This window comes from Gymnoscopelus braueri (assembly GCF_963280865.1).
Source record: "Gymnoscopelus braueri genome assembly, chromosome: 4".
Taxonomy (NCBI): domain Eukaryota; kingdom Metazoa; phylum Chordata; class Actinopteri; order Myctophiformes; family Myctophidae; genus Gymnoscopelus; species Gymnoscopelus braueri.
In genome coordinates, this window is record NC_137605.1 from 29,888,854 (window position 1) to 29,902,693 (window position 13,840).

General features: G+C 39.4%; 2 protein-coding genes across 5 annotated transcripts; both read left to right on the forward strand.

The window, feature by feature from the left end:
- Positions 1-1,546: 1,546 nt before the first annotated feature.
- LOC308084313 (interleukin-21 receptor-like) lies at positions 1,547-6,737 on the forward strand. Of its 4 annotated transcripts, none has more exons than XM_080426898.1 (11): positions 1,547-1,580; positions 1,777-1,942; positions 2,312-2,380; positions 2,501-2,593; positions 3,063-3,183; positions 3,266-3,468; positions 4,411-4,553; positions 4,670-4,823; positions 5,227-5,311; positions 5,439-5,523; positions 5,616-6,737. In XM_080426898.1, the coding sequence occupies exons 2-11, from the start codon at positions 1,873-1,875 to the stop codon at positions 6,105-6,107; spliced, it is 1,515 nt and encodes a 504-aa protein (XP_080283024.1). In that variant the 5' UTR covers positions 1,547-1,580; positions 1,777-1,872; the 3' UTR covers positions 6,108-6,737. The 4 variants fall into 4 exon arrangements, 3 of the variants coding, with proteins under 3 accessions (XP_080283024.1, XP_080283026.1, XP_080283025.1); XM_080426900.1 differs by having other exon boundaries at positions 5,477-5,523; XM_080426899.1 differs by lacking the exon at positions 5,227-5,311.
- A 1,168-nt stretch (positions 6,738-7,905) lies between these two features.
- On the forward strand, positions 7,906-13,405 carry LOC308084319 (uncharacterized protein). The gene is made up of 4 exons (XM_080426906.1): positions 7,906-8,502; positions 9,104-9,400; positions 10,433-10,529; positions 11,284-13,405. The coding sequence occupies exons 1-4, from the start codon at positions 8,127-8,129 to the stop codon at positions 11,717-11,719; spliced, it is 1,206 nt and encodes a 401-aa protein (XP_080283032.1). The 5' UTR covers positions 7,906-8,126; the 3' UTR covers positions 11,720-13,405.
- The last annotated feature ends 435 nt before the right edge of the window (positions 13,406-13,840 follow it).

The following is a 13,840-nucleotide window of genomic DNA, read 5'->3' on the forward strand; positions in this document are numbered from 1 at the left end:
TGGCACATAAGACTGGAGGTTACATTTCCTGTATTGCTCAACGAAAACTGCAGGACATGACACTGCCGGTGGCCAGAGGGATGGGTTATAGACCTTATACGCTCCCTGAATTAATAACTTCAGTAAGTTGTTTGCATGAAAAACAAGTCAAACCCGATCATCTTTACCATTCTGTAAACACGGTTATTGAAGACTTTCATTCATCTTTAAGTTTCTAACTTGTGCACTTTCCATGTATTTCTGCTGTTTCAAGTCATCATACCAACAAAGTACTGTAATTATAATCTGTCTGGTCAAAACTGTGACCCCAAATAGGCAAGTGTGCATCAAGTTAATAGTTTGTTCATGCTTATGTATTGTAGTATTTGTATTTAACCGCATTTACTGGTCTCACGGTCTTGCATGTCTCAATAACTGATGACACCAATATGCTTGGCACAATGGCACATAATCAAGATTCTGTAGTCTGATAATATGCCAGCAATCTGTGCACATGCACGGTTATCAGTAACCACAGCAAATTTGTGTGCATTTTAGGCTTCCATGCTAGTCTACACTTTTTTGCCTCATTATGATCCGCACAAAGTAATGCCACTATTTTCTTTTCTTCTTTTTTTTAAATAGGAGGCTGTTGTATCTGTAAATTGATACTTACAGTGTACACATTATACTGTGCAGTGCACACATACATATGGATATAATATTTAGAAGTAGACCCTTGCAAACAGCACTTTCACACACCTCAAAGTGTCCAATGATTAATGTACAAACAATTACCTTCTATTGTTGCTGTTATTGCTGCTACAATGTTGAGGAACCAAAGCCAAATATATTTACTCTTGTGTAGTTGTATATGAGATTTATCACAATAATACATTAGTCAAAGCAAAGCATGACTTCTTGCATTCCCCAAAGACAATCACTGATCTACACCATTCTTTCCAATTTTTTAAGCCTTTATTTCTCTAGGACAGGTTAACTGAGCATTCAGTCTCCTTTTCTGTATACAGCTGTAGACATTCACACCTGCCAAATAAATGCAGCTTGTGAGCTACTGCAGGTGACTTGCTCAAGTGAACCTCAACGGTAGTTTAATTCTTTACTTTTCCAATCACAAGTGCACTTCTCTGCCCTTCAGTGTGTCCCCGGTTCGACTTCTGACCGGCGGGGCTGTTTGCTGTGTGTCATTCCCCTGCTCTCTGTCCACCTTTCCTGTCTTACTCTCTGTCGCTATCGAAATAAAGCAGAAATGCAAGTGGGGAATTTTTTTTTGTAACCATATAGATAAAGCAGTGCCATCACTGCTTTATCTGTATGCTTGCTTACACAGACGAAAGTGACTCCGTATATTTACCACTTAAACAGATAAGGGTCATGCCTAAAATATATCACAAAATAATCTAAAGACATTTACCGGTAGTCTTAAAACACCCATACTGAATGCAAATGCATTACATGAAAGGGGGAGGAACGTCAGAGGGAGGAAAGACATCCTGTCATGCAACCACACTGATAAATACGACCAGTTGTCACATTCATTCATACTCTGAGATGTCGACATGGCCAGGATGGTCTCCCAGGTAGAGTAACATTCTTTTCTCTGTAATCAGTTTATTGTGTAGAACAACATTTTTGAAGTAATGTGTCAGTGTCATCTTTTTAAAACTACCGTACCTACTTTAGGGTTGCTTAGCATTTTTGTGTGTCTATGATCAGAGGGTAATGGGTGCGTTTGATGTGGATTTTTATAGTTATGCATTTGATCTGTTTATTCAGCCTATTGTACCTTGGGAGCAGAAGACTGGCTGTTAAATGTAGAAAAACAACCAATGAAAATGACGTCCTAACCCCCGTCCACATGTCTACACAAATATGAAATCTCCTCAGCTACTATTTCTTCTCTGCAGCTCCATCCTATTTGCTCAAAGATACCATGTTGGAGGTAGTATTCAATTGTGGTATAAAGTGCAAAAACCCTACTACGTTGTACAGTCCAGAACTCTTGAAAGTGTAAAAATATAACATATTTGTTACAATGGTTACATTAAGATTAGCGCAGTTACATAATTGTTTTCATGAATCAATAGGGCTAAGTCTAAAGCTGTTGTTGTGCCTGTTTATCTTTAAGCAACAAAGGTTGCTTCATGTAACAACTTCACTATATATAATTTTGCATTTTCATTCCTGTTCAGAAATATAATTAATCCATTCACTGGGAAATAAAATTGGGCACAATACTGTATACATGTGTGTATACTTATGGTACAGAATGCCTATATATATATGTGTCGACTGTATTTCTATCTTATAGGAGCTATGTTGACACTTTTGAGTGGGCCCCCAGCTGCTATGACAACCCACGTTCCTCCTACCACTGCTGGTAAGGCCCAATTAATAGTTAATAGTTTACCTGTGTTATTTTATGTCATGTCTGACATTGTTGTTATACAGTACGCCAGTATTCTGATTAGTATTGTCTCTTACTGTATATGTCTCACAGTAGGACCTTCTATTCAAGCTGAGCCTGACCCAGCTACAGTGACAACCCAACCAGACCCAGCATTGCATTCCCAAGTTGGTCCTACTACTGCTGGTGAGGGAAAGTTTTAAATTCATAGTTTAATTACTAATTGTGTTATTTCCTCAACCAACTGTGTCTGTGTTGAAAAAAAATATCAAATTTACCAATTATTAAAAATAAATACAGTATAAGAATTCTAAGAAATTGCTATAAGAAAAATAAGTATTTAATTGAAAACATTCAAGTTTAATTCAAGCTGAATTCAGCAGTGCCAGTGTTATGCTGCACACAGGCAGCACCTGCTATTTCTAACTGTGAATAGAGCTTTTGTGGCAAATATTTTATATGAATTTGATATTGTACTGTATGAACAATATATTTAAATATTTATATCCTTATCGACATACTGTATGTTGAGAAAACTGAACACAAATGTGTTTTAATTTGTAATAACTGTCAATTAATGCTAAATCATAATTAGACATGCATATGTGAAAATGTCACACCTTTCTAAAGATGGCATCTTTTTCTTCACCTCCAGGTCGAATTCACTGTGTAACTGATTATTGGTTTATGATTACATGTGTTTTGAACATCACTGACAAACATGTAGGACATGCTACAAAGACCAATTACTGGCTGAAATTCAATTGGATACAAAGGTAATTGGACGAGTATTAAGATGGTGCAAAGTGTAATCTGTAACATATGGAAAATTAATGTTTCATATGCAATTTGTTTTAGCCTCATGAGCCTCAGAAGAGGCAAGTGGAACAAGTTCATCTGTTCCCTTGTGAAGCTGGAGTACAGTTACAACTGTACAGTTGCTGCCAATCTTGCAGCACAGTCCCAGGAATCATTCACGAATCTTCACAGGTTGACTATACAGCTTTGTGATGATGCTGACTGCCATGATGTAACAGACAGCTTTGTCCCATCACAGAACAGTACGTGACAATAGTGTTTGAAGACTCTGTTTTGCGCACACACACACACACACACACACACACACACACACACACACACACACACACACACACACACACACACACACACACACACACACACACACACACACACACACACACACACACACACACACACACACACACACACACACACACACACACACACACACACACTCTTTGCTTTGCTAGTTTACAACCGATGCCGCCCAATTACCTTGGCTCATCTGTGTGCTGACTGCTGATGTTATTGGTATAACAGGTGTGGTCTGGTGCATTGGCGTATTGCTATCTTAGGGAGTGTGGGAAAGGTAAATAAAGCATAAAGCACAATACACGTTCCGACATCCAAACTTTTTTTGGAAAGGAAGGTGAAATAACTACGTACATTTTGACGTCCTTCAGAATTTCTGATCGCTTTTTTTCGGAAGCTCCTGCACCCCCAAATGTCCTGACTGTTCGGAAAGCCTGTCCGAAATGGATCATTTCTTTAGGACGACCGATGAGGAGAGAGAGAGGAAGAGAAAGGGAGTGAAAAAGCGATTTTCAGTAATTAGCCTACAGTTTATTGCCGATAGAATATGCTCAAATACCTCCCATCGTGTAAGAATGTCATGAATCCATAGCCTTTTTTGCTTTCTTCATATGTCTCAGCAGAACAGTCGTCAATATCCATTTTGGAGTTTCGACACAGAAGCACAGTATCACTGTTATGTTTTAACAATTGGTTCAAATAAAGAACATACATAACTGAGAATGAGCATGTGATTTTTAAGTTGATATGTCAGGATATCACACACGACTCTCGGACACGGCTCAGGAGATATTAGGCTACAAGAGGATGGCGTGATTCTGAGTGATAGCCTAGATTGTCGTAATTATGGCACCTACTCTCAATTGTTCAACAATTCATTTTGTTATTAGTTGAGCCAACACCACCAGTCAATGTTGTGGTTCATGCCACTCCAGAGGTCTACAATATTACATGGAAGAATGGGTATGAAAACCATCGCTACCTTAACAATGAACTGAAATATCAACTCTGGATTCAGACATTTCCTAATCCGGTAAGCTCTGCTGTCATGAAACTTTAATTATCAGTTTTTAATCTAGTAAAGATCAACCAATAATGTAGCTCAATTTTGCTTAATAACTAAAAAAAAAGTGTTCTCTGATTATCTAGGTCATCGATGTCAACACACAATTCTACTCAATTGCTACATCTCAATTTGCTCTAGACACAGAATATTGCATAAAAGTAAAGTCACATCCTGTTGGTGCTGGACACTGGAGTAAATGGAGTCCATTGAAATGTTGGAAGACCGAAGCCAGTGAAGGTACAGTAAAAAGCTGCTCATTTCATTTTAATCAAACTATATCATGGTACACTGGATACTTTACTGCACATGCCCCCCCAACACAGTCAAGGCAGATGGCCGCCCAGGCGCCCACCATTAGTAAATGGTTGTGCTTGAAGTTCCTTGCCACTGCCCAAAATTCTTGCCCAGGGGTGAAATGTCAGGTTTCTTCTCTATGTAAAGTGTCTTCTTGAGACAACTTGTCTCACTATGATACTATAATAAAAAATATATTAAATGTACCGTCTGTTGTAAGTCTTGCCACCCCTGTCATACTGATATTTGAATAATTATTTGACTTGTACTATACCAGCTACTTGATATCTGTCATTTCTACAGTAGGGCTCACTATTTCTTGTTACTATTTTTTACATATATCAAGCAAATTCACTCCTCACCAAGTCTGTGGCATCCGTGTGTGTGGCTGTTGGCATTGTTCTGTTTTTTTTCTACATCCCTGCAACAAGGTACTGTAACTGTCTGTACTTTATAAATGCCCTTAGTAAGACTAACATTTACAATAGCCCCCTCCCGTGCGGTATCCCTCCAATGACTGTAGTGTACATAAGCTTGAAATGATCTTTTATTCTGCAGAAGGAAGATTAAAGCTCTGTTCTATATACCATCACCAGCCCCTTTCTTCCAACATTTATTTCAGGAATATAAGGAGAATCCACAGGTAAGCTTTAAATGTCACGGTTTCATGAAAATTCCCTGCTTTATTACTGTACCTTCTGGTCATCAGCTGAATGCTATAATTACTCTTTCCAGGAATGGCTTTCATCACCAAGCAGCGTTATGTCATCATTTAAGACAGAAGAGTTTGAGACGACTGATATTTTGTTTGTTGTGCCAACATCCATGAACAATGATCCCGACAAGCAGGACTTTCACACCATGACACCAGCACTCACTCCAGGTCAAACGCCTTATGTTGGCTTACCAGGGATGGATTTGACCTCCATTAATTTACATGCAAACTGTCAGAGGAAGACTACCTATACTCCTCTTCCATGCTCCAACACTGAGCTTGAGTTACCCATTGTTACCTCTTTGGCTGAAGACGTCTTGGACACCACCAGTCATGCTGAATCTGGGTGTGGGAGTGAGGACCTCAGCCAAAGCACAGACTGCAGTGCCCCAAACAGTCCTCTACATGCTAGCCCAAAATTATTCTGTACTGATTACTGCATTCTTAGCAAAACAGCAGAAGGAATTTTAGTGCCAAAAGCAATGAGTGTAAATGTTCCACTAGAGTCCTGACTTAAAAAGCACCACGCACACGCATGCACACACACACACACACACACACACACACACACACACGCCTGTTTTATATAGCTGCAATGACTTATTTTAAAACAATTAAGTAAGGTGGTTCCTCATTATACACAGGTTTATAACAAAATCTGACAATATCCCCAGGTAGATCTTTAAATAATGAAAGCCTTTAAAAAGGCTAATGAAAGACTTTTCTCAAATATGTCCTTTATGCTCTGACCTCTCCCCATGTACTGTATATTTGACCAATGTGGCCTCTCTGTTTTTTAAGCAAAACTTTGTCTACAAGCCTTTGAAAAATATTGTAGAGATATTTGGATCATGTGTGGATTATTAAATAAATGCCTGTCACAGAGTATAAAGTGAGACATGTGTTAGTTATATTTTTGATTTGAAAAAAAAGGTGTTATGATTAGGAGTAGGACTGACATTTATCTGCTTGACCCAGTACATACATGTGTTGAATCACTCTCATCTGCGTAAGCACATAATGATACACTTTGATACCATGAACATCGACTACTTTATCAGATAGACTGATCTGTGCACAATGATACAAGATGCATGTGCTATTCCTACTCATTCTGTTCTTTTCCATGTCTCATATCTTCTGGTCACGTGTCCATATTCTCTGTGTGTGTAATAAACTTCAGAACTTGTTGTGTGAGACTGCCTGGTGTCATCTGTCTCTGAGCTCATCATTCAACTGAACAGTGAGGGAGTCTCTCAGGACCACATGGAGGGTCAAATAACTTCACAAAAGTGAGTGTCTTTTGAAAGGCTAGCTAGCCTATATGGATTGTGTTATGCAATGAGAATAGCTTTATAACTACTTCTTTGGCCTATCAACTTGCCAAAACCACAAACATCAAGGAACTTCAAGCACACATTGCTAAGTTAGGCTGGTTCACACTGGTTTAGGTGTTGACATGAAGTGGTGTTATAAAAGATTTAATTAAATCATAATAATACAATTGTAGGGTAAAAAACTAGCCACAAGCAACTCCAAGATTCTATTTTTAATTCCTGGAATCTAGAGTTGCAATACCAACCCTTGACAGCCCATACATCCAAACAGAAAAGTCCTATCTGATTGTATTAAACAACGTTAAACTCACCAACATTGCAGCTGTACGGAAAGCTTGAATTATCCTCTTTCTATCTGCCAAGTTTTTGTTTCATAAAAATCCACCGTAGACATGTTATGAGCTACTTTCTGTCAATAAATTCCGTGAATTCCGTGCAGGTGATAATTTTGTTAAGTGTTGGAGTTTGGAAGTGCTCCTGCGTAGGCCTACCACCTGTTTCGAAATTGCAGCAGGACGTTGCGTTATTGAAAACGAGCGCTTCCAAACTCTAACCTCTAGGTCGCTCTAACCATGGCTCTAACCGCCACGTTGTGAGCAGCACGATCTACGCGCTGTAAAACTGCTCTAAACTCCGTCTGTACTCACCCAGTAATGAATTCCTTGGAGTCAGATATTGTCCTCTATTCATATCCATTTGAAAGTTCAGCCAGAAAACAGCTGCACATGGACGACTTTCTGTACGGGCGAGTTCAGAACTGTCTCGTCTTCTAACGTTGCTTACCATTCCCTAACTAGAGGGAATTTGTTTGACATAATAATAATACATTAATAAACCAAATACTGCTCCAACGGTCTTGCAGGAAACAAATTCAACCACCAGAGAGCGCTGTGGCTTCCTGTTTTAGAGACAGCACCAACATAAATGTTATGAATCATGATGAGAAAGAGGAAGAAAGACCGGAAGCGGCATCCTACTGACCATCTTTGTTGTTATGAAGAATGAGAATCTGGCCCGGGTTTCTTGTTGTCAATCCTGTATGTGATATAGTACGAAAGCCAGGTATTCGGCGTTTTAGTTTTTTTTAACTAATCCAGTGTGAGTTACTCAAATTAGCTCCGTGTAGTGCACTATTATCTAAGTGGTGCCTAGTAGCTACCCTAGCTTGGTAACGACACATTTGTTGTTTTCATTATGAACATCATTCGGAACAGAACCATGCATCCAGATCTACGTGAGGACGAAGTTCTTGTGATGGAGAATGCCATCAGAATAGCCATAGATTCCATCATAAACGTGTTGTACAGCGTTAACTCCGCCAGGACGCACGAATACCAGAGGATGGTGGCCGACAGGGACAAAGAGATCCAACGGCTGGAGTGCAGGTCGAAGGATGTCGAACATGAGTTGCAGTTACTGCGACAGGACGGATGCAGCTGTGGACTGTTTGGAGATGAAGTGGGTCATCATGTCGGTGGAGAGCACTCTGACACTCAGGAGGAGATGATGGGAGACATCGACTTTGACACCGAGATGACAAGAGGGCAAGAGTCCGAGATGAACATCTCATGTAAGATTTGACTGTAACAGTAGATCCAGTGGTGGGAAAAGTATTCACTTTTGTTTTGTTTTACTTAAGTCTTAAGTAAAAGTATAAATACTGCAATGTAGAAATACTCGGAATTCAAAATGTACTTGATTAAAAGTATAAAAGTATTGGCATCAAAATGTACTTAAAGTATCAAAAGTACAAAATACTCGTTATGCAGAATGTCCCATTTCAGTTTAAGTTTTCAAATGTATAACAATCTTTTGAAAATAGCAGATCTAGCTTGTAGATCGGCTATTTTCTAATGGCCGAAATGTATATAGAGCTGAAGTGGTTATTAATGTATGTTTTGTAATTATAATCAAAATCTACAAAGTAACAAGTAACTAAAGTTTTAAAATAATTGTAGTGCAGTAAAAGTACAATATTGGAAATTGGAAATACTCAAGTAAAGTACAACAAATACAATTTTACTTAAGTACAGTACTTGAATAAATGTACTTAGTTACTTTACGCCACTGATAGTAGATCATATGAGAATTGAGAACACATGCAACAATATGATTCACTGGTCAAAACGTATCTGGTTTAATTACCTTCCATTCCTGTCCATTCACAACAGGCCTTTTTGCAAGAACCCCTTCGCAGATCTCTTCCCAAAGCCACGAGCTGGCTTTCTCTTCATCTATCAACAGCCTGAGCATTGAACAAATCCGTGTCTCAAACTCTGTGGAGGCTCCAGTTGTACCAGAGGGACCAAGTGACCTGTCCATATCAACAAGCAGCCTAATAGTAAAGGAAGAACCTTGTGATATTGACACTGTCTTAATCAAATGGGAGATGAGTGAGCACAATACTGACGATCACCAGGAAACTGTAGGTGATTTGCATCAGAATGACAAGATTCCCAGCATAAAAAGTAAGCTATCTTCATTTCTTTTTCTCAGGGCAATTAGGGTTTTAGAGATGAGATTGAATATAGAGTTTTGAGTATTTCCTGAAAAAAAAATTACCACTTGAATCCCAGATGTACAATCTTGCAACGCTTGTAGCTTGTGAGCTTGTAGATCGGCTATTTTTGGCAAAGAGATTTAGTGTAGACTAAAAGCGATCCAAGTACAGAGCCAACTCGGCCAAAAGTCTAGAGGGTTTAAGTGGCTAACTCAGATTTCCCAGCTCTGTGTCTAACTATAAATCCCCTCTGTTGCTCAGGGCACCATTGTTGTGTTCATGACCATTGTTGTGTTCCTGTCACACGATATAACAGGTTTAAAAAAGTTTAATGGATGGGATACAAAATGGTGGAATTGTGCTTCATCAAGCTCTTTCCATTGCAGTTACAGGAAGAGTTAAAATAGGGAAGAGAGAATGAGAGAAAGGAACACAACACAGAACAGGTCAAATGACAGGAAGGAACAGTCAAATCAAATATACAAAGTCCAGTATACAAAAAAAAATCACACCCTGTGTGAAGTGGGCGGTGTCTTGCTAGCTAATCACAATACTGAATGGAGTCGATCAATCATGTACAAAAGATAAATACATTTATTGAAACACTCTTTATGATGGACAAAACCATAACTTTAAAAAAAAAAAAAATTATGTTTTTTTTAAAGTTATGGTTGCTTATATAGGGCTATGTGTCATGTGACACTGGCCAATCACAGTCCTGAATAGATTGTGATTGGCCAATCACAGCGCAGGATAATTGTACAAATTTCCAAACCTCACTTTTAGGGGCGGTTTCACAGCGCAGGATATTTGTACATTTTTCCAAATCTCACTTATAGGGGCGGTTTCACCGCCCAAAAAAGTGGCAATGCATATAGATGGCACTACGGAAGGCAGGTGGAACACATGGGCGTGGTTAAAGTGGCATGGTTAAAAAAGAAACTTGGCAATGGATTGAGTGCATGCTGTACTGTGAGCCATTCCATTTTTCCCCCTCTAGGAAGACTGGAAAACAGAGAGAGGATAAAGAAGTTCAGGGAGAAACTATATGCAAACCCTGAAAAACATCGTGTCTACAAGGAGAGGGAACGACTTCGGTAAGCTGGCCTTTCATCTTCACATGTTTGACTTGAATTGTGACAATATAATGTTATTGATTGATGGCTTGCAACAGTGGTAGACTAATGTAAAGCAAAATAAGCTCTTTGGGGGCGGGTGTCTAGACCAGTGTTTACCAAGGCACACCTGGCATAGCCAAAAGATCCCAGGGCACACCTAGATATACGGTATATATATATATATATAATTATATGTATATATATATACACACACACACTAGGGGTGTGCCGATACACTAATTTCACGATTCGATACGATACGCACTTTTTTATTATGAAAATATATGGGGGAGAAAAAAAGCAAATGCAAACAAATATTTCTGTTTTTGCATTATTCAGACATGCAAACTTGTAGCTTTTCAGCTTCCACTAGCCGTTTTGAATCCAAATAGGGCAATAGTGTGACACCGGACCCGAAAAAAAACAGCATGTTGTCACCCTTTTCAACCCGGGGCTGTTTGCATGCCTGATTATTATTATTGTTATTTTTTTTTCTTTTTCTTTTTTTTTTTTCAAAATGATATTTTTTCAAACCTTCTTCAAACGGTGCGGCACACCTCAGCATTAGCCCCGGCCCAAAATTGGGACGTTTGCCAGGGTTGATAAACACTGGTCTAGACACAGCCACCATGGTTGTATAACAATATCAAAGCCAGAATTTGCTACCATTTAGGATCTGCGTAGTGCGTACATGTATGTGTTGTATACATACTGACTTACTGTCTTTTCCCAGGAACTGTAAGAGGAGTGTGCCGATGTCTGAACTGCCAGATGAGACCCAGAGGCAGAAGAGAGCCGCCTGGAGAGCTGCTTCCAGACGCTATTATGCCCGAAAAGTGGCCCGACAACACACACCCACGACACACGCATCTCCATCTGGCTTTATTCCTCAGTGCACTTCTGGCTTTATTCCTCAGTGCACTCCATGCTCGCTGCCAGTCCCTTTCATGGATAAACGGAGGAGGACATTGATATCCGAATTGCCCAAAGACACTCAGACTATGCAGAGGGAGGCCTGGAGAGCAGCATCCAAAAGGTATTATGCAAGGAAAATGGCTCGTCTTCAGGCAGATCCCACCCAGCTCAACCACCTCTTACAGAATACAGAAACAACTGAAGGGACTTCAGGGCAGAACAACAGTGGGCTTGGAGGAATAGTGTGTAGCTAATAAGAGACATTAATTAAGTCCCATGCATGAAAATAAACAAAACGTTGCACATAGGTCCTGTCCTATGAAAAACGTCCTCAACTGGTAGTGTGGGCTAGTAGTCCTGATGCTGACGCATGTTCACATGCTTCAACCTGGCAGGTATTATATCATCACTGTTTTTCAGTGTAAACCTATTTCCCCCTCACATTTTTTTTTATTTTTATCGATTGACAGTGACGCCAAATTTGCTACAGTGTGTCTTTACTGTCCACAAATGATCCAGACAGATTTTTTAATTATCAAAACTTGAATTCATAGTGCATTCAAATGTTTTACTGTAAACAACTACAGCAAATTCTTGCTAAATGAATCTCCTGTTCATGAAAAGAAATGACAACATTTTGATGTCATGGTAAATGTAGTGTGGTAAATGTCAGCATTGTATATTTTTTTAATCCTTGTGTAAACTATTGCAATCAATTTTTAATTATATTAATCCACGTGGGGGAAGTTCAGTTTCCAGCTTCACCAAGCTGACGGCTGCTCAGATGGTTATGAGGTTTTGGAGGGGGGTAGCAGTTAGGGGTTAAATGTCTTGCTCAGGGACACTTTAGCCCGGGCCGAGAAGCAAACCAGTGACACTCTGATTACCAGATGGCTTCTAACCCTACGGCCCCCCCTATCAGTCAGAGCACGTAGCACCGACCTTCTGTAGCTCCTCCCTCCTGATGCTGAAGGGGAAATACTCCACACACAGCCAGGAGAAACAAAGTGACATTGATGAGCGGCTCTACCCTCCAATATTTGAACTGTTTTCTACTTGAAGTGCCCAGGGCGCTCCACCAAAAAATGCTGGCCGAGAGCACTGAAACTGCACGGTGCTGAGAAGAGGAGCACTCCGTTACCATAGAATTGCATGGTAGAAAGGTGCTGGAGGCAACAAACAAAAAGCTTTCTGTGGACACAGACATGGCCTTCAGTTTGTCAATTATGGAGCAATCACTTTCTGTTTAATAAATAATAATTTGACATATCTGTTGTTTAGATCAATGGTTCTCAAAGTGGGGTCCAGGGACCCTCAGGGTTCCTTTATGGACTCTTACAGGTCTGTAGCTCTGAGAGCATACAAATGGAACCAAATAGACCCTTATAGGTCGACCTGGTTCCAGTTATGGGGTCAGTCCTTAAAATTAAAAAGTATTTAGAATTTTGACACTAGTGTGAAATCTGCCTTTACACGCAACCCTGGTGATTGCCTATGTCATAGTGTGAAGTCATCTATGGTTTCTTAATTGTCAATGAAGTATAGTGTTTAAGTGGTTAATAATCTTAAGCTAATTGACCCTCATTTCTTCCTCTTCTTCCTATTTTTCATATCTCCTCCCCAAAATGGCAGACCCAACATACTGCTGCACAGCAGCTATAATTAAACGTTGATTCAAGTGGTTGTGATTCTTCTATCACTGGTGGGTTAGACCTTGAATCACATACTGTAGGTAATGTGTGATATGAGTCAAAATACTGGTAAGCCACCTTTTGTTTTTGGGTTCAGCCTGTTTGCATTCAAATTTGCCACTTACTGAAGTATTTATTTTTGAGTGATTTGTTGTATTATGTACCACAACGCATGTGTGTACAAAATGTGACTACATTTGATGGTCACTCACAGATGGGCCAAATTAAACTGAAGTTCTAACAGTTCTACTTTAAGTCTGAATTTCAGTTATTTAATAGGGAATTTAGCAGATGCTCTTATCCACACAGGTCTTAATTGCACAGAACATTTTAATATTTAGCAGCCAGTTGCAGGTACTTAATTTAATTCTACTGATAACAGACTATCAATATCATCTTTAAAACACTACTAACTGTGGTTTTGGAATAAGTGGCAAGTGAAGTAAACAGACACCAACATTGTCTCAGTGACTGCAGTTCCAGAATCTCTTCTGTTTTACTGGGTGCAAGATATTAATAACGTGAAGTTATGGTAATGGTCTATGCAACTCATTGCTTGATAAGCACTCTTATTAAAAAAAACAGCTTCCATCAAGATAGAAATACCTGGTGATCATAGAGTAAAAGCCTACTATGTGCACTGCAGTGAGTAGTAATTATACAACAGACCTGTCTGTAGTAAAA